Raw genomic sequence first — 26,440 nt, forward strand, 5'->3', positions numbered from 1 at the left:
TACCTTATTTGATCATCCAAATTTTGAATGATTTTGGTAATACTTCTGGTCATAGAATAAATGTTGAAAAAACATAAGTAGTTTGGATTGGGGCAAAACTGGAAATCCTTCCAGAAAGGAACTTGAGTTGGAACCATTCAGGTAAATTCAAACTATTAGGTATATCTTTTCAACTTCAGTCTGTAAATATTGTTGAAGATGATTTTAGACAAAAGTATAGAGAGGGTAACTATTATGAAATCGTATTTTTATTCAAACTTTTACTGTCTTACTAGATCCTCCCAAAGAAATTATCAGCGAATTACAAAAATGCTTCTTTTAATTTTTATGGAATAAAAAGACTGATAAAGTAAAGCGCACTGTTATGTATGGCGATTATGATGAAGGAGGTCTTCGAGTACCAGATATTGTTTCTTTTTGTCATGCTTTAAAAATGTGTTGGATCAAAAAAACAATACTTGATCGGTTGAATTCCTCCCCATGGAAAACACTGAGTCTGGATGAAATTGAACCTTATCGTGGAGATAAAATTTTCAAAATGAAGAGAGGAGGTCTTTTAAGAATTTCATAATCCCTTTAATCCCTTAATATTTTGTGGAAAGAAATTATAAACATTTGGGCAGATCTGTCTGGTAATGAACTCCCCACAACCCCTGGCAAAGTTGCATCTCAGCCAATCTGGAATAATAATTACACAAAATTAATAACAATATAATATTATATAAACAATGGTGTGAAAAAGGTGTATATTTTATTGGAGGCCTTGTTGAAAAGAATGAATTTCTATAGTACGATAACTTTTGCGTAAAATTTAATTTTATGGAATTTTGAACGCAATACCTAGATCTTGGAAATATATTTTGTACCAAAATAATACACCACTGGACATGAAACCATGTAAACATATTCAATACTTAAAAAGTCATGAAAAGGTAACATTTTTTTATAAATGGTTACTGACAAAAGTTAGAGGAGATACCAAAAACAAAAAGATTCCTGGCAGGACATGTTACGTGTCAATATTCCCAAAGGGTCTCGGTCTAAGTTTTACTTAATTCCAAGATGTAATGCAGATGACACACTGTTGCAAAGGTTTCAATTTTAACTTCTTCACAGAATAGTATATACAAATACTAAATTAATTCAAAATTAAATGAGCGAAACGGAAAGGTGCACATTTTGCGAAGAGAGAAGAAAACTTTAATACACCTGTTTTGGGAATGTTGTCACGTACAATCATTTTTGTCATCTTTTTTATACCTTCTAAGAACAAAATATCACTTAGAAGTGCCTAGGACCCAAATTATTATGTTTCTGGGAATTTTGGATACTGAATATGAATATGTGATGATAGACTTTTAGAATAATTATCAAAGTTATGAATTTGTAATGAATTTGGCATTAGTTGTTTTTATTAAACTCCAATATTACAATATATTATAGCTGGTTTGCATGGACGACATTATATTCTAGATTTTGGCACTATATAATATTTTTGTCCTTTTTTTCTTTGTTACCTGAAACTCATTTTTGATTGTTGGAGAATTGGAGAAGTTCTTTTTTTTTCTCATTATTTTTTCATTTTTTCTTTTTTCATTTAAGGTTTTCTTAGCAAATAATGTAAACAAATTACCATAAAAATAAGTGTTCCTTTAATCATATTGCGAACTAAGACCGTTTTTGTTTTTTAACTAAAATCGCTTACATTGCGATACAATTGTAATATATTGCATGTAAATGATGTAGACTTATTATGTACAAATAAGCTCTCGCTCTCCATTGATAAAGCTCTTTCTTTTTATATTAATTACAATTTTGACATAAAAAAATGAAGATAAAATAAAAAAAAAAATAGGCCCTTGTGAGTTTGAATGAAAGTCAAGGTCATTCATATTAACAAACATTGTAGTCTTTATCTTCTTATGCCGCAGACCCAATATCAGATCTATAGATTTTCAAAACCTTCACATGCTCTGTTGAGGTTTCAGTCTCGTTAAAGTCTCGTTTCAACATTAATCAAAAAGGTTTTGTAATTTTCCAAAAATAATTGTCATGATACAGTATGTAGCAAGTTGCAATATATAATATGCGTCAAATGCTATATGCCCAATAAAATGTCTCTAGGCCTTCAAGAATTTCAAAAGAAGTCGTTTCGGGGTTTTTGGCCCATGTAACCTTGAATGAAAGTCAAGGTCATTAATATTAACAAAATTGGTAGCCATTTATCTCATTATGCTACTTGCCCGAAAAGATATATCTAGACCTTCCAAAACTCAAAAAAGGGGTTGGGTTTGATTATGCTGCTACTATGTGGACAAGCAAATACGTGGAATTTCCATCCCCCGCTTTCAGCTCATATTGTAGGTAAACAGTATTGAGGTTAGGTTTAACTTTGGTTGAAACATGAAAAAATAAACTGCAGTCTTATTCGGAAGTAAGATGTGTAAAATAATGAAAGTGACTATTAAACTTGGCTGAGCTCTTAAGGCATGTAACTTCGATACTAACTTTTAAGAAAATTGGTTTACATTTGTTACAATTATTGCATAGGGAATGGCAGAATGATGGACTTTTTAGTACATCAAAGGGCCATAACTCCACTACATAAACCCTTACGGCATTTGACCTGGTTACCAAGTTTGAAAAAAATCAGTTAATATTTATTAGAGTTATTGCAGGGAAATGGTCGGATATGAATTTTTTTAAATCAAATCAAAGGGCCATAACTCTGCTAAATAAGGTCCGTCGCAAGTGGCAATCGAACTTGGCCGAGGCCTCAAGACATTTAAATTTGTTACCAAGTTTGAAGAAAATTTACAGTTATTGTACGGAAGTGGCAGAAAATGACTTTTTATTAAATCAAAGGGCCATAACTGTTACTTAAGATCTGCCAAAAGTGGCGATCGAACTTGGCTGAGCCCTTAAGGTATTTAACATTGTACAAGTTTTAACAATATTAGTTTAACATTTGTTGGTTATTACACAGAAACTACAGAAAAATGTTATTTGTACTAAATTAAAGGGCCATAACTCTGATAAATAACATCCGCTGAAGGAGTTGATCGAACCTTGCCAGGCAATTTAGGCATCAACCTTGTTACCAAGTTTAAAGAAAATCGGTTAATATTTAATACAGTTATTGTACGGAAATGGCGGAAACTGACTTTTTTTAGGTAAGCAAAGGGCCATAACTCAGCTAAATAAGGTCCGTTGAAAGTCGTGATCAAACTTTGCCGAGTCCTTAAGGCATTTAACCTTGTTACTAAGTTTCAAAAAAATCGGTTTTCATTTATTACACTTATTGCACGGAAATGGCAGAAAATGACGTTTTTAGTAATTCAAAGGGCCATTACTCCGCTAAATAAGGTCCATCGACAGTGGCGATCGAACCCTTAAGGCATTTAACCTTGTCACCAAGTTTGAAGAAAATCGGTTTACATTTGTTACAGTTATTGCACGGAAACGAAGTGTTACAGACAGACAGACGGACAGACAAACCCAAATTAATATCCCCGTTTCGGAGAAAGCGATGGATAAGAAATAAGAGGCATATTTGTAAGACAACTGTGTTATAAATTCCGCAAACGCCCATCATGTTAAACAGTTCATTTCAAAAATATGGTTTTAAATCATCTTGTATATGAAACATGATATCCGAGTTGGCTTCCACCTGTCTTACATAGAAACGAAATTTTATTTTTGTCTATACTGTATTTTGTCGACACGTGTCCTGAAGTTCCAATTTTCAAAGTAATGAGAGCTCTTTTGTTGAATTTCATATTACATAGTCACTCATGTAAGATCCTTTATATCCCTACAATGTAGTTAAATTTCCTGTGATGCATGCAATATTTCATCTATAAAACCTAATTAGAGTAAAAATTGTCTCTCTCATGATATAGTTTATCACATAAACCCCTTCGATAGCCAGTAACTGCGCCCATGTGATATGTTAAAAATGTTTGCATATGTCACTTGTGCAGCTTTTCATTGCCTTGAAATTCGTTTTGACGCGTTACGACTGGACTTCTAAAAACAATGAGGTGACATAATTAATAATTCATCCTGCTACTGTCCCACATACTGACCGATAACTACTGCCGGATAAGCTTTATCTGTCAATAGAACTATACGAAATGGTTTATCCGTCAATACGATCACGTGAATTTGTTCCATATCTGACGGAACTTTTTCTAACTTGACCCAGAACGTGAACCTTCCGCTAAAACGTGACGTCACATTCACAGGAATGACGTCATTTTTACGATATCGAAAATCTCGTATGGCGGTGTCGTCTTTTTCTTGGCTCATGACGAAGGTATGTATTGTAAATATAAATATAAGTATATAGACAATTCTTTAATGGGTATTTAATGTTTTTTTGAGTATTTTCATTTCGTTTCAGTGATATATCACACTGAATAGAATTACGGATACTGTATGTGAATGTGCTTATTGTTTCCCACGGCAGTAAAAGGGAGTACACTCTCATTCAGTTAAGTGAATGAATCTCAATGAATCTTAACCTCATTATCAAAGAAGCGTCTCGCCTCGATTGAAACTAAGTAAATAACAATTTGCTTTCGTTTTGAATTCCATAATGGTTGCAGGACAAACAGAATACACGGTAAGTATCTTACAATACAAGTTTTATTTTAGTGCTCGACATGGAAAGCCGAGATGGCTCGGCAAAGCCTCGTCATCTCAGCTTTCCTTAAGATACTAACAATGTCGTCATCTCAGCTTTCCTTAAGATACTAACAATGTATTCTCTATTTATTTTGTGTTCATTTCATATGGGATTTTATATGAAGCTCGTCTCGAAGTTTAGATTTTTGCTCGCGAGTCTCACAAAATAATTTTTTAAAGTTTCATAAAAAAACACTTACTTATTAATAAGATCATATATAACTTATATAGATATGTATTAAAAAAAAACACTGTTCTTCAGGGGATATGAATTCAAAACCCCTGAAGAACGGCAAGAGCCGCGAAAACGCTAGGGCGACACAAAAACTGTTTTATTGTGCGTGTTTTAATATTTGGAAACCAACACATGGACATGTTACTTTTTTACTTATAGATATGTTTATATATATAATACCACATTTCACTTCTTATTTGTATTGAAACCTACACTACAGTTTGAGAAGTACAAACCTTCAACACGACTCAACAACCAGTACAGTAACAACATTTTTATAAAATCTTTGGATTCTCATATTTCGTTATTCAATGATGTTCCATCTTATATCCTAGTATCCTGTCACACCGAACATATTCATTCTGTCCAATGCTAAGCACAACATACTTTGACATAACAAACGTGTCTTTTAATATGGTCATATTCCATTCAGTACTGAATTGTATCTAAACATAAGCCGGGGTAGCTCGGTGATTAAGGCGTTATCCATTAGGTAGCCTGTACGAGATTATATGAGTTCGAGTATGGCTAGTGTTGCTAACCATTTATACAACAAGTTTCTGAACAGGCGCAACTATGCATTTGGATTCATAATTACCACACTGGAGTCCTCCATTTTCCTTTTTAGGCTTCAGACAGCTGAAGCAGAAAGTAAGTTTACACGTCGGATTACCACAATCCATTGTCTTACATCCGCCGGTGTGTTCGATAAGCACTTTACAGTTTGGACATGCGCGAACCTTTGGTACATTGGGTATAGAACTGTATGACATGGTGACTCGTTCACAGTTATCAAGGATGTCTTGTGCATGTTTGATCTTATATCTCTTACAATCATGACTTTTATCACAAAGTACATTACATTCCCAGCAAAATGTATACGCGGCTTTCCCATCTTTCTTACAATTTACACACTCCACTTGTTTATCATTCGGGTTATTCCTTGTAGAGGGAATCCTACAAATAGGGCATTCTCGAATATCGTTGGAATTTTCGATGAAAACTTTTGTCATTTTTCTGGAGAAAAACTCAGATTCGTCGTCGGTCATATCAGCTTTCTTGGATATTTCTGGAAGTTCCCATACTTCGTCACATTCCATACACTTGAACGACAGATCACAGCTATTGAGCTTGGTTAAGCAATATCTATACAAGTTCTCAGGGGCTGGAACCATAGTAAAAATTCAAAGTTTCGATAAGAAATCGTACAGCTAGACAACTATAACTAGGATATAACAGTGACTTATTAATCATTTTAAAAAAACATTTAAAAGCTAGAAACAATCTTAAACACCGAGAAACGTAATTTTATTTACACGGAAATTAAAAAAAAAACAGATATAGACACATTATTAGTCGTTATAATACAAATAATATGGATGTTCCTATCTATATAATGTACGAACACACTTGCTGCATCATCTTCTACGGATTTGCTTTATGCTCAATACACATTTTGATACGGTCCCCGCCCAACATTACTTACTTGTTGCATGTCCACAACTCATTTTGATACGGTCCCCGTCCGCCATGTCGCCTTCAAACATGTCTTCCTCTTTCACCTTCATTCGGAGTGGTACACGTCTGTGTGTTCTATGAAACAAAATTTCAGTGATGCCCTCGCTTTTGAAATTCCTTTCACCTGGTTCCAAGATTTGAGCGTTGTTGATGACGTCAATATTGTCAGCACTTAGCCCCATTGACTTGCATATGACTGTCTTTACGTCACTAACGGTTGAAGGTTGTTTCTGTTTAAAACGAAAGTATTACTATCTATTATTGTGTCATGTGATGGACTGTTAGTATTTTTCAAATGTTTGATTATATGTCTGTCACAAATCACAAAAGACTCTGTTCTGGATTAATAGAATATTGTATATGGGTCTGTCATGTGAAGATATATTAACCCGAGTGAAAGATTTCAGCTAGTAAACCCGAGAGTTGACGGCCAAAATCTACAGGGCGCCAAATACGGGGTGCCAAATGTGACACTTGTGATTTTTTTACACGAAATCCAATTTTGTGAATTTTGTTCAACAAAAATGAGTTCAAATTAACAAATTTTATAATATATTACAAAAATAAGTTATACAAACAATCTTTCAGTGGACAAAGACATTACGAAATTCAATTTTGTGAACACAAAATTGAATTCTATCGTAACAAAATCGCTTTCGTCTTACAAAAAACATACATACTTTATTCTGATTGTACAAATACGTACCTTTACTATCAATGTATGGATGTAACTATCAGAGATTCTTCTGTATTTAAAACCAATTAAAGGACCTGGAATTACTGAATATAAAACATGTGCTTATGATAAAGATAATATAATCTCGATGTCTGGAAGATATACAGTGGAAAATACATCGTGTTTAATATGACCCGTGGTTAATTAGCGTACACATGTACTTGTCTTAACTGCAGCAACTACAGGTGGATATGGCTATTAACAATCTGCATGTTATTCCTGCTGTATTCATCAAATATAATATTTAGATGTTGTTATGTGATTAATCGAGACGAACAATATCATCAGCTCAAAATTGCATGCCTTTATCATAAGAATCAAATGAAACACCTAATAGTACGAAATTCAATATTACTTGATGCAATTACATAATTGTATATAGTAAAATATTCCGTGAGTAGAGCCATATCTTACCAAAACCTCTCACTTGATTTTTTCGACCTGGGACCAGTTTCATGAACATTTATGAACTTCTGAATTCCCCATACGAAAGCATTACAGATTTTAAAGATGCTCCACCGCCGACAGAGCATAAATGATATTCATCATTTGAACAATAATTGGTGTTTAATCGTGTATATATATGCCTAATTAACACAAAAAATAAGATAAAATAATTTATTTCGCCTTTGGTGCATGCGCAATCATTACTTCATTCTATATAAGATATAGTGCCACGGAATTTTTTCGGGATGCAATTAATTATTTTTCATATTTTTAACTTGAAGTAAAATTAGAAGCTCAAACTTTTCAATGGTGGTAATGGTGTAAAATAAGTGACTTTTGTAACTGAAGAAAAATACAAAATCGTCTGCTCCTGTTTTTGATAGTGAAAAAATACCATTTGTCAGCGGTGGAGCATCTTTAAGGAAGGCTCCATAATTTAATATTTTTTTTTAACTTCTGTAGCGATTTGCCGTGGAGAATTTGAAGGAATTCCTTAAGGTTCAGGAATGTTCCTGAAACTAGGCCCTGGACATTGAACGGGAATCATCTGACGTACTTGTTTTATCTGTTTTCCCCGGTTCGTTCCCGCTCGGAGAACACTTATGGAACATAACTTCTGTGACGTCAACATTTTTGAAGTCACTTTCGTGATCGTTCAGGATGGCCGTGTTCTTAATGACGTCAATTTGTTTGGGCTGTAGTTGAAGAATTTGTCCAAGGAAACGTTTGACGTCACCAACTGACATGGGTTGTTTCTGTGTAGTATATACAGTATATATAATTTCTTACATTACAAATTTCTATTTCCTTAAGTTTATAACGTGTGTTATGCTTTATTTCATTGACATAGTGAAACAAATTTTTTTTATTTTTTTTTATTATGTGAGTTTGACGTATTTCTTATCATTAATAAATTTACGATTATTTTAGCATAATCGACAATTAACAAAAACGAAGAAACAATATAAAAAAATAATAAAGATAAATGTTGCATTGCTTCATGATAAAGATAAAAGTCACATTGCTTCATCATAAAGATAAATGTCACGTTGCTTCATCATAAAGATAAATGTCACATTGCTTCCTCATAAAGATAAATGTCACATTGCTTCATCATAAAGATAAATGTCACATTGCTTCATTATAGAAACAAAATGCCTGGTTATAAGGATAAATGCTCCATGAAAATAAAACATTAAATGGTAAAGGACGTAAAGGACCAGTATGTAATACTAATTACATTGTAATAAAACATCATATCGTCCCTTTCAAACAACATTTACCTCCAATACTGCAGTGGTTACGTAATCTTCAAGGACATTTTTATATTTAAAAATGGCGTAACCTTGGAATACAAAAAATAGAAAATACGAAGATATATTACAGCGTTGTCATCATGTTCATACAATTAATGATGGTACAGTATTGTTTTAAATTTTATGATGAAATTGTAGAAAATAAGCTCGTCCAATTTCTGAATTTTTGATAATTATTTTTGATATTTTAATTCTGTGCAACAAAGATTTCGCTTTTGACCAAAGCTTCAAGTGAATTGTAATTTAATAAGAGCGCCATGCTGTAATCATGTACAGTATTTTCCTGTTGGCCTTGGAAACAGCTTTGTAAAATTTCACACATTTACTCTATATTTCCAATTGCCACTAGATACTTACCATGCTGTGAAAACATTGTGGTATAAGGAAGACAAGACAGATTGGAGGTAAAAGTTAAATAAACCTGTCTTCTGTCAATGTCGCAGTGAACCCCAATAGAGACTGAAATAGAAATAAAAGAATCTAATTGCAAAAAGAAATTTGACGTTTAAGTGGCATCACTCAAATTGTTACAAAAATAGTTGTATTTGCCAAGGAAAGGATCAACCTCAACATACAGGGGCTACTTTTACTGTCGCACTATCCACCCCTGGAATCCGTCATAGCATGAAGGTAGTTCAGGAGAAACAAACTGACCAATCGCAGGCCTACATAATCTTCCTTTGAAGATTATGTGGAGAACAACACATCACTTCAAAGCCACACAGTTAACCACAATGAACCGTTTTAAAGTTATTTTTGATGCACATCGAAGTATCCAACTACCTGTCTCATCTGTTGTCACACACCGAGCCTTTAGTTTTCCTGTGACATATTAGAGGGGTGAATATAACGACAGTGATACTAGTCCCTGGAGTAACGAGGATGATAGATAACAGGTATATATATTTAACGTAGCTGTACATCATAGTATTTTTTCCTGTTATGCAAGACCGTGACACAGTGTTTGTGGTATCTAACACAGGCCATAGACATTGTAGTGATATTCTATAATATGTATATCAAGACCGAGATATCAATCTACCTACATAGTTAACTACGAATAGTTTTTTTTTTCTACTCTGAGATAAAGAGTTACACAATGAGTGAATGTTGTATATTGTATATTTAGGTTAGCATTTGTAACACAAATACAACAATTAGTAAATGTTTTTGTACGCATAATTCCATACTTAATAACTAGATTAAACGCACGCTGTTTAAAAATCTCACTTGTAAATGTGTGGATGAATGTGTGTGACACTGTCTACATTGTATATGTTAAGTTGTTGTATAGCATTGCTATGGAATGTCTTTAATAATAAAAGAAATATAAAGAAAAAAAATAACTCGATTATAAGCAAAATCAATTACATCAAATATATCATTTTATTATTTTATTATTTTCTCTGGCTTTATAAGGCATGAGATTTGTGCCCATTTAAGCACTGATGTCACTATTTTTATTTTTATTTTTTTTGGATATCTATGGGGATATGAACAAAGTGGTTTGCAAACGAGTCAAAACAATTTACAAGCATTTTTTCGTACAATTGTAACCCGGTGAAATTCAATAAATAAAATGCATGTATTGACATCAATGCTCATAATTAATTTTTCAATTTAAAGAATACAAATGTATCTTCTCTTACAAATTTTCCGTTTCTTTGCCATCCTCATGTACATGGAAGCAAGATACAGCTATGTAGAACCCATCTTGATCTTCTCGATATGATGCCAGAGGATGGCCAAGTGGTCGAAACAAAAGATACATCTGTATTGTTTTATGTGTGGGTTTTCTCTCTTTGGAGACAATAGTCTGACTACTGGATTAAATAGAATACATGTTAATTTACAATTTTCGGGGGATTATTTCGCCGATTCAATATAAATTCCTTAGAATATTCCAACGGAAATAAAGTCACAATTAAAGTTGTATATGTTGTATTTATCAACGAGAAATAAATGAATTGCCATATATTTAAAAAAAAACAAACAAAAAAAACACACACACACACACACACAAAATAATATAAGCCGGAATACATTAACAGTTCGTCTATGGTATTGAAGAATATAGTTTTGGTAAAGTTTATATCTTTATTCAAGATCAGCATACCTACATTTTAAAAAGGGACATTACTCTAGATAACGTCAGGTCTCAAAATGAAAGTAGAATAGAATAATAATTCCGTCCGTGTATCCCCTGTGTATATTTTTTCCTTGTAAATATTGAATAATACAAATTATACCTAAATATTTAAATATTGTATTTGTAATTAATTAACTAGCCATCAATTTCAAATTAAATTAACTAGCTTCTAAAAACGTCAGAATAAATATTTATGAACTACAGTGTACTTTCGGTTCACGTAGGTAAACAAATCGTTTCGTGGAATATGATATGAAAATCTACCAGCCAATATATCGTTAAACACAGTAATGGTAAGATTATTAACTGACATATAATAAAAATCCATAAAGTAGTAAGTAGTTCTTGTTTTACAATGTACATGTACTTACCGTTAATAAGTACTTACCCCAATGGCGAGTTTTCCAGTGTAAAGTGAAGGTAGCCTGGTCGGTGTAACTAACATGTACAGTTACATATGTATCATACAAAGAATAACCTTTGACGTCATACGAGTTCACGGAAATACATTTCTGAAAGGAGTAGTTTCAATTTGTGACAGTTAATTCTTTAAAGATGATTTAGGGTCATGAAGCTTATATTATACTTTTAAAGATATCAAAGTTTTTCAGGCACGCAAATCATTGAATAAAAAAGAACGAAAAGTGGAAATTTGATAGTTTCACTTTCTATTAAGTTTTGAGAATTAGGAAGCGATTCGTTTTTCACAACTCTAAAGAAGTTGATGTTGAAAAACGTCTTGTCCGCAAAATTAATCGCTCGTTTCAACGTATTTGATTGTATCAAGTCTTCAAAATTATTTTAAAGGCCCAATATCTTTCCGCAACAAGGAAAAAAGTTTCTGAAAAGCAATAATATCACCAAAAAATATTTATCGATGGCCCAAAATGAGGATACAAATTCAAGTTTCCCTGTGTAGTTTATGTTAACAGTGGAGGTTCGTTTAGTCTCGCATTCCTCAGACTCTCGCCGCCCTGAACGTGCGAGACTAAGGTTCGTTTCGCTGTTTTGTCGTCGGGCACGGTCAACTACGTGCTAATTAGGACGACGGCGGGAAACGCAATACGCGTTATAAAAAATATCTAATATATGATAACTCATTTGTACAGAAGGTAATAATATAAAGTATAGTATTAAAATTAACCTAATAACTTTTACGACTCTACAAAATTATCAATCTCGTATTACATTCGCGTTTTAAAATCAAAAGCCGTCTCGGAAAGGTAGTGGGCATTTAACAAAATGATTTTTTTTTTTTTAGAAATTTGAATCACTGTATTGTTTTCGTAAAAACAGTGCCGTTTTCGATAATACGGTTTGACTGGTTGGACCTATAGTTGTTCGTTTATGAATGAAAGACGGATCTAGTGATTTTATATTGTTTTCAAGCGAGCTTTGACAAAACCCTCACAGACCTGTATCATAAACTGCAGGTCCATCATGATTTGTACTCGAAATGATGATTTTAACAAACGGTCGGTCGAACCGATAACAGCCAGATGTTCAGACAATTGTTCATGCTTTGACCGTAAACTGCTGAAATGCTTTGATTTTCTTATTGTTTCGGGGCGCGTGTGCGTAGTCTTGAATTTTTACCAGAAGTACATTTTTCGATAAGTCTATAATATAATATTCATTTGGGGCTTTATTTTTTTATACACACATTAATATCGCACACTTAGGTTTCCGGTTGACGTCATTTGCACAGAAAGCAATGAAGTCATTTACCAGGCCTTCATTTTATGTGCGCGAAAACCGATACCTCGATGATAAATGTTATGTTTATACCAGCTGATCCACTAGCTTATTCATAACCAGAGTGATCTTGGCGCTCACCAAAGATTGATCTATTTCTGAAAATTGACACACGGATCCTTTCTCTACTTTTCAAGCTTCAACTATCTAAATCCAAGATAGTGGCCGGTCAGCCATCTTGTTGACCGATCGTCCCAAAATGCACTATGCACAACTAGAGCAAAAGGTGCACTTACATATATGAAATTTGAGAATTATCCCTTCAGTATCTGATAATTAGCGGTAGCTATCAAAATCTAAGATTGCTGTCTGGCGGCCATACTGTTGACCGATCGGTCCCGAAAAGTAAATTGCGCAACTATGGCCCTATGGAAACCTACATATGGAATTTGAGAATGATCCTTTTAGTACTTTAATTTCTGAGAAAGAGTGTTAGCAAACTTCATCTACCAAATCCAAGATGGCTGCCTGGTGGCCATCTTGTCGACCAATCAGTCTCAAAACGCAATATGCACAGCAAGGGCCCTAGGGGAGCCTACATATGCAATTTGAGAATCATTCCTTTAGTACTTCCTGAGAAATAGCGATAACAAACTTTAACTATCAAAATCCAGGATGGCTGCCTGGCGGCCATCTTGTTGACCGATCCATTCTCAAATGCACAACTACGGCCCTAGGGAACCTAGAAGAATGATCCCTTCAGCATCTTATGAGAAATAGCGATTTCATTATCGTTATTAAGTAGCTATATCCGGTGTAATACGTACGTTTTGCATCTAAGCCTTACTGCGATAGATCCTATTATAATCTTTACGAGTTTTCGCGTTTTTTATAATTGTTTATTCAAACAATTATAAATCAACACAAAAGCGTAAACATCGGTGTGCTAATATAGGCTTAACGGCGATTAAAAAAAACCAACAACATCGATCATCTGCTGTCAGCAAATCCCCTTTAGCAGACAACGCGATTTCGTCCAATCAGATTAGACGTCTTATCGACGCATTTTGAACACTAAAGCATTGTGGGAAATTAATTACAACTTCCTACTTCTTTTGACACGCCGCACTTTCAGATCGCGTTTGAGTTACAGCTGTTTGTGATCGACAATCAAGATGGGGATGCGACGAGGAAGAAGCACGAAAAATCCACCAATTTTCAGTCACGAGTTCTTCATTCAGAACCATGCCGACATTGTCTCGTGCATTGCTATGGTGTTTGTCGTGGGGCTCATGTTTCAGGTTGGTTTACATTCGCAAACGAAAGTGATGATATGCCGGTTGGCGATGAGCCAATATTCCTTCCATATGTCGGGTATTCCCCTGTTGATATTGTGTATCTGTATTAAATGTGTCATTTGTAATATATTGGTTTATGCATTGATATGTAAATAGCTACCAGATTTTGGTGTGTCATATTGTTATTATCCTCCAATCCTTTGTTTTCCGTAATTTGATAATGTGACGTGGCACGGCAATTCACTAAAATTGGAACAGTGGTTTTAAACATTTTGGTAAATGTTTACTTTCTCAAGATAATTGATCATAATATCTTCATAGAAATGATAAATTAGAAATTAGCTTCATGCCAACAAGCATCACGGATTTAAAGAGGTGTCAAATGTCAGTTGTTCTGCAACTTTTAATACAATTTCACATAGATTCCTTCGTGTATCAGTCAGTGATCAATTTACAGTTAATTATCATTGGTTCTTGTCATCTATATTGTCAAAAAAAACTGAGTCGCAATTCAGGACATCCAGTTGAAAGCAGATTCAGAAGTTAAATCACAATTTCCCAGAATTCTGAAGAGTTAAAAATAGATGACAAATAGACACATGCTTCAAACTCAAGTATGATTTTTGGGAGTCAAGAACACACTCTTAAGTGTCTACAGGATGCCCAACGCATAATTTCATAATGACCTATTTAAAGAAATTGTAGGAGTTCCTTTAAAATTCAATGTGTACATGACTTCAGATGCAGACAGATTTATCGCTTATGGTTTAATTTAAGGTTAATTAAACAATTAGCATCAAATACTTATGGAGGCAATTGTAACATAAAAAATCTTCTTCAATCATCTGGTTTTGAAGTTAATTTGTGAAAAAGTATATTTTACCATATGGACGACACTGAACTCATAGTTCATGTATTAAAGGTAGACTGGCCAGCAGACCCTAAGTTGTTGATAAGACTTTCTCAGAATTTCTTTACTAGATTATCTCCCCCTAGTTTACATGGTTTACACTGGGTGTTCCAGAAACTGGGTCTTCCTCAGATAAAATAGGTTCCCCAAATATATATTGTAATTGATTGGAATAGAGTTTCAGAAAAAAGCAAAGTCCTTTTGATTTTCTATGCTTAAAAAGGATATGGGGATGGCGTAATGCAAGCCCTGATCCAAAGATACAGATATCATGCTATGCTATATAAATTAATTCTTTGTTTTATGTTTACATGTAGGTATAGCCATAAGGTACCTGGCTCGTTTAAAAAAAAATGACATGTTGTAGTAGTATACTTCTCAAATATTATGTATGTATTACAACATGTCACTTTTAAAAAAAAATGAGCCAAGTACCTATATGTTATAGCATAGTTTTATTAACAATAACATTTGCCTTTTATTTACATATATGCCACAGTACCAAAAAGGTATCTTGCTTGAAAGTTTATTAATGTTATTTATGCTGTTGAAGATGAGTTGCTTGGTTTATGTTTACACACGTAATGACTATGGTAGTTATACCTTAAGTTATGATAAGGAAATAGAAAAAAAATTTGACTTTTCTTTACACAGGCCACAGCACCAGTAGCGTCACTGTTTGTAGCCCTCCAGCATAATGTCACAAGGAATGCATCGGGTATGTATAGTGTACCATTATTCAGTTTATCATACTGGAAACTAACCTATTTTCCTGTTGACATAATTTAGCCTTCTTAGGCAGAATTACCTTTTTACAGTGATTTAATCACATAATTTAATGAACTTATAAGGCTTCAATATTGCTCATGAACGTATGTGTGATGCATTTCTGCTTTGTGACAATTCATATTTGCAATTTCTTAATGCCGGCAAAATATACTAAATGTAAACGAAAAAGGAAATCAGTTGTTTTACAGCTAGTATATAGAAATTTCAGCATTTTCAGAAATAGTAATCTTTGTACAGTGAAAAAAGTGAAAATGATATATAGACATAAATCAGAATATGGAAAATATTAAATGTTGCCAACTTGTTTATGAACCCTTCCGTGACACATTCTTCAGCTTATAAATTCAAAATAGATTCAAGTAGATTGATAAATATTATAACACACTTGAACATCAGTTGTAAATGCATATGTTACCAAAAATAAATTGGTTGCAGCTATTCAGATAAATTTTAAATTCAAATTAGATGAAGAATCAAAGTCATTATTTTGAGCAAAAGATAATATTTGAATTGCTTAAGTTGCATGTGTTTTAAAATTTTAAGATTTTAATTATACCAATATTGCATTGTTTGTATTTTCAGAGTCTACAGTTGAGGATGTTGGCCTATATACATACGGACGTAAGGATGTCTGCTCCACAATGTTCTACTTGCTCATCTGTATCGTAGTCCATGCTGTCATTCAGGAATATGTTCTTGATGTAAGTGTTCTCAGATTTTACTAACTCTGTGATTACTGTGTAATTCTGTCATTTTCTTTACCCCAGTAAAAGTTATTATTGTCGCATTCTATAGTTTCCATTTCTTATATTTACATCGCTTACTAATGAAAAATATGAAACTTGAAACATGGAAGTTAAGTTACATGCAAATAAGATTGAAAACATGTTTGTCATAATAAAGTTAAGGGTTGACTAAAAGTCAGATATTTTAACCGTTTTTTTCTCTGTTGCTGTTTGTAGAAACTGAACAGGAAGATGCACCTCTCTAAAGTCAAGCACAGCAAGTTTAACGAGTCGGGACAGCTGCTGGCGTTTTACTTTGCCTCAGCTGTGTGGGGAGCGGATATCATTGTTAGGGTAAGAAAGCATGCTGGCTTATGATCACTTCTGGTTCTAAAGTAACTTTGTAGATCTTCAGTTTTACATTAAGCATATTATCTTTTATGTGTTTTACTTTCACTGTAAGCATTTCGAAGTGATATGTTCCATCGTGAAAAATTATTGAAATATAAGTTGAAAACTCAAAGTTTGCACAACAAAAAGTTCTTCTTCTTATAATTTAAGACATGACTATTCATATTGCATAGCATGTAATTATTCATTAAAATATGTTAGCTGATATGTGTTTGAGTTAAAATTGACTTTATTGATTGTAAATACTGATTGAGTAAATAAGTTAATGTTTTCAATTTCCAGGAAAGTTACATCAATATAAATCAGTTATGGGAAGGCTATCCTCATTCAGAATTAACGTAAGTATTATATACATCAATTCAATAATTCATTTGTTTGTTTTGAAGAAAAAAGAATGAACTCTAAGTCTTGATATTAGATATTACAGTTGTCTCCCTTTGTGTAATAATATAATAACTTGTTTCCCTTTTTACAGGTTTGTGGTGAAATTTTTCTTCATTCTACAAATAGCCTATTGGATCCACTGCTTCCCAGAGTTGTATTTCCAAAAAATTAAAAAGGTAAGAAAAAGCTGCAACAATAGAAAATAATATCAATATAACTATGGCTTTCTATGTAAGAATGGAGACTTGAATTTCATGTCAACTAATTATATATAAAGCTATAATGTCTAAACCATATTTATCACATAACTGGCCGTTTGACTGATATAGTGTTCAAATCTCAGATAAAAGTCTTCTTGGTTTGCTGGATTGCTTTATGAACACTCGTGACTATGTGATATGAAATTTATTAAACTCATTAAATAATTTGATATGCCACTTGCCTAAAGGCTTGTGGCATATCAAATTATTGAACTCGTTTGATGAATATCATATCACATAGCCACTCATGTAAGATTCTCAATGTATAATTGTGGTTTTGTCTGTTTTATTTCTGTACATGTCTGTTTTGTGGTTTTGTCTGTTTAATTTCTGTATATGTCTGTTGTTGTGGTTTTGTCTGTTTGATTTCTGTACATGTCTGTTGTTGTGGTTTTGTCTGTTTGATTTCTGTACATGTCTGTTTACTACCTACAGGAGGAGATCTCATCTCGTGTACAATATGCATCTCTCTACCTTGTCTTTATTATCGGGGCTTATGTCCTCAAGTAAGTATATTTGTTTACTTTTCAGTCTCTAAACTTAGATTTAAAAACGGGTGAAGTAAAACTTCACACTCTCTACTTAATCATCTTAAGAATGTCTGTAAAAGATTATGAGAGATTTTTTTTTTCAAAACCAGAGTTTATGTTGTTTTTAACTATGAAGTAACACAATTGTTACAATTGAGCTCCAACAACTTATAGTGTGTTAAATATATGTCCTAAAATGTAGCTGACAACAACTTATAGTGTGTTAAATATATGTCGTAAAATGTAGCTGACAGAGTAAATTATTTACACTGTCCTCAGTGGTTTTATTTTCTGTGTATGACTCTCCGATATGTGTTTCTTTTACAGTTTTAACCGTGTTGCCCTGTGTATGATGGTTTTACACTATCTGGTGGAGTTTGTCTTCCATTTAGCAAGACTTCTGTACTTTGCTGAGAAAAATGAATTAGCTAACACTACGTAAGTCTTCTATTTAATCCTATAAAAGAGTTATCTGCCCTTCATTGTAGGTTGTGTCATGTGTTTGTGTGTGAAACGTTGGTTATTTTCTGTAGAAAAAAAATGTAGAGTTGTTCTAAGTACATTATATTTTATTTTGTCCTGAACAAACTTAATATAAATTCTAGTAAGCCTATCTCCAATACTCTGACAACTGCCCAGGCATAAATAAAGACCAAAACTACTCAAAACTGTATAGATTTGCAATTTCGTCTTATAAGCACCTTTTTATTTTTTTCAATTTTTTATATGCCCAGGGCGCTTATTGGGTCAAATACAGTAAGTACCATTGACAATTAGATTTTACTGTATTTGTAAGGTAAAGACAATAATTTACTGTATCAGTAATCCCCGGTAGATTATCTGTATGTTACTGATGTCATTGTGTAACTCTTGTTACATAGAGCTAAATATTTTTACTTTTTTCAGGTTCATGGTATTTAATGGCCTCTTTGTACTGGTCAGACTGGGAACAATCATCCTGGCTGTTCTGACCTTCTGGTGAGTAGTAAAGTACATCATCTCTCCTACCTACAGGTCTCGTTCAATACACTCAGGTCGCCTGAGGCTGTATACATATTACATAGCCATTACATGCAATACAGCCCTGTGACATCACAGTATCAACATGATTGATGTTTTCTCAGTAAAATATGAGTTTCATTGCTAGAAAACAGACTGGTTGCCAATAAACGAGGCAAACAACAAGATTTGCATTAAAATTAACAGAATTTTCACATACAATGTATAGAGAAATGACTTACAGTTACCGTATTTCACCGCAAATAAGACCCCCCTCCCAGAGAAGAAATAAAGGTCAAAAGTGGTGGGGGGTCTTATTTGCGGACAACCCGCCTGATAACATCGATCTATGAGGTCGCCATCTTGGATTTTTTAATGTCCTGTCATCGTTGTAACAGTCGTATGACAGATGGGTAATAGCAAGATGTTCAAGTATTTATAATAATAATGAAGACGTATGAGTAAAATTAAATCAAATATTATGACAAATTAAAATATAATTTGTTAAACAATATTAGGGCAGTTGCAAGTCTGAAAGGAAACGCACATTTTTGCAAGAGTCACGGGGACATTCACCAATGAATCAAAACGAAGAAACAGCATCATAAGCAATGTCATTTTAATCTAGAAGTTTTCATAATCGTATTGTTATTTTAAAATATTCAAATTAGGTTATTGTTTACGATCACAACTACATCTCCGTCTTTGTAAACACGTGAATCAATCGCCGTGAATCGGAAGGATGATCGCCGTTCAGACTCAGGCCTATTTAAAATTCACTGCAAACGTTTACATATCAAATTTGTTCATAGACAGAAGAATGAGCAAACGATCGTGATTTAACTTCAACGTGCCGACATGCACTGATGCAGTTGTTTGTAACATCGTGCACACATGTGTAGTAAAATGGCGCCGGGTTGAAGCCATACTTTCACATTTTCACACCGGGTCGTGTTTGGGAATTTGATCGGTATTGCTATTGATACGACGATAGTTTTTGATAATATTTCAGATATTAATCCAAGTATTAACTGCATTAAAACATCGTAGCAAGTATTTTGGTATCCAGAGTAAAATACGAAACTTTGCGGCTAATCATATTACACTGACTGCGTAAATAAAACATGGCGGCCGAAAAGTAAAGCATGGTTTCTCCAACTGATCGTGAACTACAGGTACGTTACGTTCACAAATAAACATATTTGAAACTGTAAATGCCTTAAGTAGATGTTTTAGGTAATGATTGTATTAAGTTAGAATCTACGAGTGCAGAAACGATCTGCATCAATGACGAATATCTTTGCCGATGCATATAAAAAATGACAAGCCGTACGAACACTAAAACGTGTTGAAGTGTTCATGGAAACAAATATTGGCGTTATTTTGTTGAAAATAGCCTCCGATTAAATATAAGCACTGTTCACATTTCGTAGTTATTGATAATTAAATTAAATCACCCGTGAATTAACTTGAATTCAATGACAAAAATAACAAGCACACAAACAGTTCTTTACTACGTGATTTTTCTATGCCGATAAAATAAACAAAAAGAGTTCCGATACAAAGTCATTTTGGTGATATTTTTAATTACTCCATTGCTCAAATCCATCATCCAGTAAACTGAAAAATAGGTGGGGGGTCTTATTTGCAGACATCCCCCCTAAGTCTGAAAATGTGTCAAAATAGGTGGGGGGTCTTATTTGCGGGAGGGGTCTTATTTGCGGTGAAATACGGTATGGCTTTCTTAAAGCATATTGCTGTAGATTTCAAAATGGGTGAATATTTTATTTGTGAAATTGTAATAAAAATTGAGGTATGACAATGAGAGAAAAATACTCTCTTTTTTATGCCGATATGAAGGATAGGGATATTCTACCAGAGGATCATAAAATGTAAATTCAGCATAGGCTAAATGTTCAAAAGTCAAGGTAAAGGAATAACATTTAATTGAAAATTTCAAACCATGATTTTAAAAAAATTCGTTCAAATTAAAGTAATGATTTTTTTCTCATTTCCTTTTGATGTTTTGCTTAGTTTATTTAGATTGTATTTAATTTATCATCATTCTCCCCAGGTATGGCCTTGACCAGAGTAACCAAGCAGCTATCGACGTTGCCACTGGAAACTTTAACGCTTCGTGGGTTAGGTAAGTTTGGCCCTGCTCTGGACACCATATGAAAGTGACTGTTGATTTTCCATAGACAATCGGTCTACAGAGAAAGAAAATTCTATGATTAATTATGTCTCTTTTCAGAATCAATTGTCTTGTCTTGCTTTGTTGATATCTAAACTTGATGAATTATGTCTCCTTGATTCCAGAATCAATTGTCTGGCTGCTGTGTGCCTACTCCAAGCCTGGATGATGTGGAACTTCATCAACTTCCACCTGAGGAGGCGACGGGAGAAAAGTGCCGCTTCCCGCAGACTCAAGTCACCAAACAAGAAGAGGAATAAGGGTGTGTAGCATTTATGTTACTGTTATAGCACACTCAGATCAATCTTTCTCATCAAATTTAGAGACCTAAACAAACTATTCCGTCTTTACCTGTTACAGAGTTAACTCCCTTGTGGATAGGTATCCATTGTGACGTCATTATTTTATGAGCAAAATTTACACCATTTTTTCAGAAAAGTGTGATGTTACGCTCGAAAACACATGACATCACAGTCAATACCTACCCTCAAGGGCATATAAATAAATACAGAATAAATGATTATATAGCAAAAATTAATGATGCAAACTGCATTCTCTGTCTGATTCGCATGGAAAGTGTATATAATGTTTAAAACATTTTATTATCCAGAGATAATATTTTACCTGTAACGATTTTGTTTACAGTTGTTGAAGAAGACATAAACTCACTTCCAGAGGTTGACCAGAACACGGCTACAGAGAACGGAAATGTGAGGACCAGAAAGGGCAAGAAGATGTAAAGATATCACAACAAAGAGGAAGTGGGTAGAAACACATACTGAAGCATTGACTTCACTGATGTGGAGTTTCCTGGAAGTAAAAATGATCTATACACCTTAAAAAAAAGAGATCAATGGACAAAGAGACGGGAGTGATTGGAACATTTATATAAACACTGATCTTAACCACAGATGTTTCCTGCTGCATGTTTCTGCTGCTTTCTATCTATAAAAATGTCTCATGGTGTATGTCATCATTGTATATCTGCTGTTGAATGAAAACAAAATCCCATATTTGACCCAATAAGTGTTCGTGTCCTTATAATCCCCTTTCACAGCCTTAGGTTTACGTATTAAAAACTTTTAACCTTTATTAAATGTTGACTGAATATAGGATTACCAGCTTCCTTTGTGCAGTAATTTTAAACCCCCACCCCCCTCCTTATCCAATTTTCTCATAATTTTCTAGCACCCTTGAGGCTTATTGGGTCGGATACATTATGGTTGGTTGTAAATATGAGATCACATTTCTTGCCACTTCAAAAAAATTGTTAAGTATATCATCTGCTTTGAGTCCTAAGAGCATAATTTTTCTTAAGATCTAAACTGTACATAGTCATTCTTTATTTACATATTGGGTATATACCAAATTTTTTCACCACTTAAAAAGAAACAACACACTTTTTTCTTTTTTTCTTTTTTTCTTTTTCTTTTTTTTTTTTTGAGAGAGAGTGGGGGAAGGGGAGTAAAGTGTTAATTGCTATACTTTAGAAATTATAAGAAATATAAATACACCTTATAAGAAATTGGTATGATTTTAAAAAAGGGAGTAATCCTAGAATACGATGAACTGTACTTACATTATTTGTACGTTGATTATGTGTAAACTTCTGTTCCCTATCACCATTTTACCCATAATTCTCTAATGGATAAATATGATACTTTTGGACTTTGAAACTTTGAAAGTCATTTAGCCATGTAGATGGCCAATTTAATACTAAATTATTCATTGTACAGAGGAATGCCAGCGATAATCCAGACACTGAAAGTCTGGGAAACTTCCAAAAATGTTTAGGGAATGGAATTGATTATTGACTTTGTAGACCAAATTTCACGTAGGTCGTCCGTACAATATGGACTAGGCATGAACGTGTCCTGTTTATCGAGGCTTCACTGTAAATGTTTTACGATGTTATAAACTGAAATCAAAAGAAATATTGGTAAGCTATATGATGCTGACAGTATTTTATAGATCATTGTGTAGATTTCAATACAGTTTAAAGTTTCTGTTTTCTATAAAATTAGTTTTCTTGATTGTGACAATAGAGAATTACAATTATTGCACAGACTAATCATGAAAATTTGTAACCATCATATAATTTGACAACAACAAGCTATTTGGAGATGTATACATTTACATTTATTTTAGTATGATCTTCGTATTTATGATTATTTGACGCATTTTCTTTAATTGGGACAAGTCCCAATTTAAAGTGTTATTAAGAATATTTGATTGATAAGGGTTGGTTCTAGTTTCTAGAACAGGTATGTTTTGTATTCAGTTACTGCAACTGAACAATGTTTTTGTCAAAAATATTTTATGATGTTAAGGGTATGTTACCTTTTTCTGATATTGTTTAATTATGTGGATGTTTAGTACTAAAATATCAGTACAATATCTAGTCTTTTATCATAAAATTGGATACACTTTTAAAACTATAGAAACAAATAAAATTACCCTATTAAGCACATTTAGACTCTTCTAAATCAAGACTGGAACAGTCCATTATGAAATTTTAGGGTTATTGTGTTAATGATAAGGGTGAAAGGTGAACTAATCATTGAATGCAAGTTTAGCAGGGTTAATTTTAACCATTGATACATAGTATGTATGCATAAATTCAGCTGGGGAGATAATTTATGCACTGCATACAAAAAATTTACAAAGAAATTAACAATGTAAGAAAAAACAGAATCTACATAATTAACACATGGTTACTGTGATCTGGGACCAAAGTTAGGTTGATGATATGGTGTAAATCAGGCCTCATCGTTACGTTATGTGTCCGTCCAGCAGCTGTTCATGGACGTCTTAGATAGATTTTGTATTAGAATAAGTTTTTAGGCCAGTTAGTGTCCTACCGTTAGGCAAGTTAGTGTTATAAAATATATCCTACCGTTAGGCCATTTAGTGTTATAAAGTAAATCATACAGTTAGGCCAGTTAGTATAGCATGTAACCATTGAACACCATCATTTGGTGAGTAACTTATCTATACAGCAAGGAGTGACTGGATCATTTTTTTAGTAAGAGTTATCTCCCTCTATTTGAGAGGTTAACACAAGGTCTTGTCAAAGCCTGCCTTAGAGGCCCACTACCTTTCCAGGTCAAAACAAAAAGGTTTCTTAAAAACATTAATAACATCTGAAATATATACTGATGGCCTAAGATGAGGTTACAAGACCAAACATATGCAAAATTTCCTGCATAATTTATGAGAACAGTGGAGTGTCACTTCGCTGTTTTGCCGTCTGGCACAGTGATATACAGTCAACTACCGCTCAGTATTTAGGAAAAACTGTTATGAAAATTAACATTTTATTCATTTCAATTAAATTGTTCAGAAGGTGATGATATGTGTAGTATTAATGGTAAGTTTATAATTTTTGCGACTCTACAATTCTAAATTATCAATCTCGTTTTACATTCCAATTTCAAAAATTAAAAGCCGTTTCGGAAAGGTAAGGGGCCTTAATGATCACCTGTGTATAAAGACCACCTGCTTTACCTATTGGTCAGCATGCCAAATGGTCAGAATCAATACAATTGGCCCTGGGTGTAAAGAACATTTGGTCACTTAGGTGGTCGTTATGGACAGCTTTGGTCATAGTTTAAGTAGGACAATTTAAGATTGCTTTATCCTTTGAAGGAAAGTAACTTTTATGAAAAAATATATGTATATCATGTATATGGTACATTTGTATAAAAAATTATCAATTGTTTTCAACACTTAGTCTATATAATTCTAATGAAAAGGTCATAGAACATAAATTTAAAGAGGCGATAAAATGTTCAGACATTTCATGGCTACAAAAAAATCATAATGCATGTACAGTGTACTAAGACGTTTCCATGGCAACGAGAAGCTCACATGACTTACTGTAAGCAAAAGACCATGATGACGACTGTTGGTTGTGTTTGGAAACCCAGTGTTTTACTGTATCAGTAAAAATATATAAGAAGTTCTCTATGTTCTAGCTTCACAAAAAGTGAAGTTCCTACAGCATTGTAATCCCTTTATGATATTATATTGGTTTCCATAAAAAGTTTTGATATTCACAATGATATTTATAATAACCATTAATTTCTATCATAGGAAGGTTTTGGAATAAAAAATAAAAAGATATAAAAATAGAGTTTAAGTTATAGATACTACGGTAGTTTAGTTTATACATTGTACAGTGCTGGACAGCTTGTAACATGTAGTAATTTTCTGTTATCAAGTAAATAAAGTGTTATTGTTGTCTAAATGGCGTATGAACTTTTATTTATCTATATAAATATTCAAAAACACATTTTACCAGAGCTATGCTAAAATCTTTCAGTTGAAAATGCCTTGTTTTGCAAGTTTTCTTTGAAATTATGTCAAAATGAAATGTGTATTGTTGTTCAACTTTTGTTGCTTTTGTGGTAAACTGGGAAACTTCAATATGAATTCAGAATAATCATAAAATGTAGCGATTATTGATTTTGTTTATTGCTATTAATAAGACCGAAGTTGTCCAGGAAATAATGTTAAATGCATACTGCAAAAGAAATTATAAACAAACATGTACCAAAACTGTGTGTATTGTTCATGAATTCAGGTTAAATTAATATCTGATATGGGGAAAGATGAGCAGATTTGTGCTATTCCGTCTTTGCATATTACAGAGTTAGCCCCCTTGCGGGTAGGTATCCATTGTGACGTCATTAATCCGTGGGCGTAATTCACGTCGTTTCCTCCGAAAAGTATGATGTTACGCTTGCAAACACATGACATCACAATCAATACCTACCCTCAAGGGCAGATAACTCTGTAATATGCAAATACAGAATATTGGTTGTTGCAAACTGCACTAACTAATATAAAACTAGTCATGTATGTATTGATATAACCAACTGTCATTATGGCCTTGCAATGATTCCACACTCGATGAAAAACCCACCATATTTCTTATATATAATAAATAACATATTGTTTGTCAAAAACCTACAGTAGTTTCCTTCCTTTTTACTTAGGATAAATAAGAGGTCTCTGGAAATGTTTAAAAGGGAGATAATTGATAAAAGGGAGATAATATTTTGCAAAATCAGACAAGGTGCAAGGGATGTATATTGCAAACGAGGGGGAGGTATGCTGGACATAGCTTTTATCATGTCTAAGATATCTTTTA

The 26,440-nt window shown here is 33.3% G+C and overlaps 2 protein-coding genes across 3 annotated transcripts; one reads left to right on the forward strand and one right to left on the reverse strand.

Annotated features, from left to right (window-relative positions):
• Window positions 1-5,059: 5,059 nt before the first annotated feature.
• Window positions 5,060-11,548, reverse strand: LOC138309269 (uncharacterized). Of its 2 annotated transcripts, XM_069250431.1 has the most exons (7): window positions 11,479-11,548; window positions 9,299-9,400; window positions 8,909-8,970; window positions 8,182-8,380; window positions 7,149-7,222; window positions 6,411-6,672; window positions 5,060-6,089 (listed from the first exon to the last, which is right to left on the reverse strand). In XM_069250431.1, exons 2-7 carry the CDS (start codon window positions 9,312-9,314, stop codon window positions 5,470-5,472), a joined length of 1,233 nt encoding a protein of 410 aa, XP_069106532.1. In that variant the 5' UTR covers window positions 9,315-9,400; window positions 11,479-11,548; the 3' UTR covers window positions 5,060-5,469. The 2 variants fall into 2 exon arrangements, with proteins under 2 accessions (XP_069106532.1, XP_069106533.1); XM_069250432.1 differs by lacking the exons at window positions 8,909-8,970; window positions 11,479-11,548.
• Window positions 11,549-13,870: 2,322 nt separating this feature from the next.
• Window positions 13,871-26,356, forward strand: LOC138309719 (translocating chain-associated membrane protein 1-like 1). Its single transcript, XM_069250939.1, has 12 exons — window positions 13,871-14,086; window positions 15,648-15,711; window positions 16,365-16,483; window positions 16,745-16,861; window positions 17,201-17,256; window positions 17,394-17,478; window positions 17,998-18,068; window positions 18,420-18,530; window positions 18,999-19,070; window positions 21,166-21,237; window positions 21,411-21,547; window positions 21,931-26,356. Exons 1-12 carry the CDS (start codon window positions 13,961-13,963, stop codon window positions 22,023-22,025), a joined length of 1,125 nt encoding a protein of 374 aa, XP_069107040.1. The 5' UTR covers window positions 13,871-13,960; the 3' UTR covers window positions 22,026-26,356.
• The last annotated feature ends 84 nt before the right edge of the window (window positions 26,357-26,440 follow it).

This window comes from Argopecten irradians, chromosome 15, assembly GCF_041381155.1.
Source record: "Argopecten irradians isolate NY chromosome 15, Ai_NY, whole genome shotgun sequence".
NCBI classification, from domain to species: Eukaryota; Metazoa; Mollusca; class Bivalvia; order Pectinida; family Pectinidae; genus Argopecten; species Argopecten irradians.

What these genes read in the sequence shown, in the direction of transcription:
- LOC138309269 (XM_069250431.1), bottom strand. An exon ending in TAACCACTGCAGTATTGGAG is followed by an intron (nt 8,381 to 8,908) that starts GTAAATGTTGTT and finishes TATACTACACAG; the next exon opens with AAACAACCCATGTCAGTTGG. An exon ending in GGGGAAAACAGATAAAACAA is followed by an intron (nt 7,223 to 8,181) that starts GTACGTCAGATG and finishes TTTTATATTCAG; the next exon opens with TAATTCCAGGTCCTTTAATT.
- LOC138309719 (XM_069250939.1), top strand. Translation starts at nt 13,961, where the DNA reads ATGGGGATGCGACGAGGAAGAAGCACGAAAAATCCACCAATTTTCAGT. An exon ending in ATCGGGGCTTATGTCCTCAA is followed by an intron (nt 18,069 to 18,419) that starts GTAAGTATATTT and finishes TTTCTTTTACAG; the next exon opens with TTTTAACCGTGTTGCCCTGT. An exon ending in TTTAACGCTTCGTGGGTTAG is followed by an intron (nt 21,238 to 21,410) that starts GTAAGTTTGGCC and finishes CCTTGATTCCAG; the next exon opens with AATCAATTGTCTGGCTGCTG.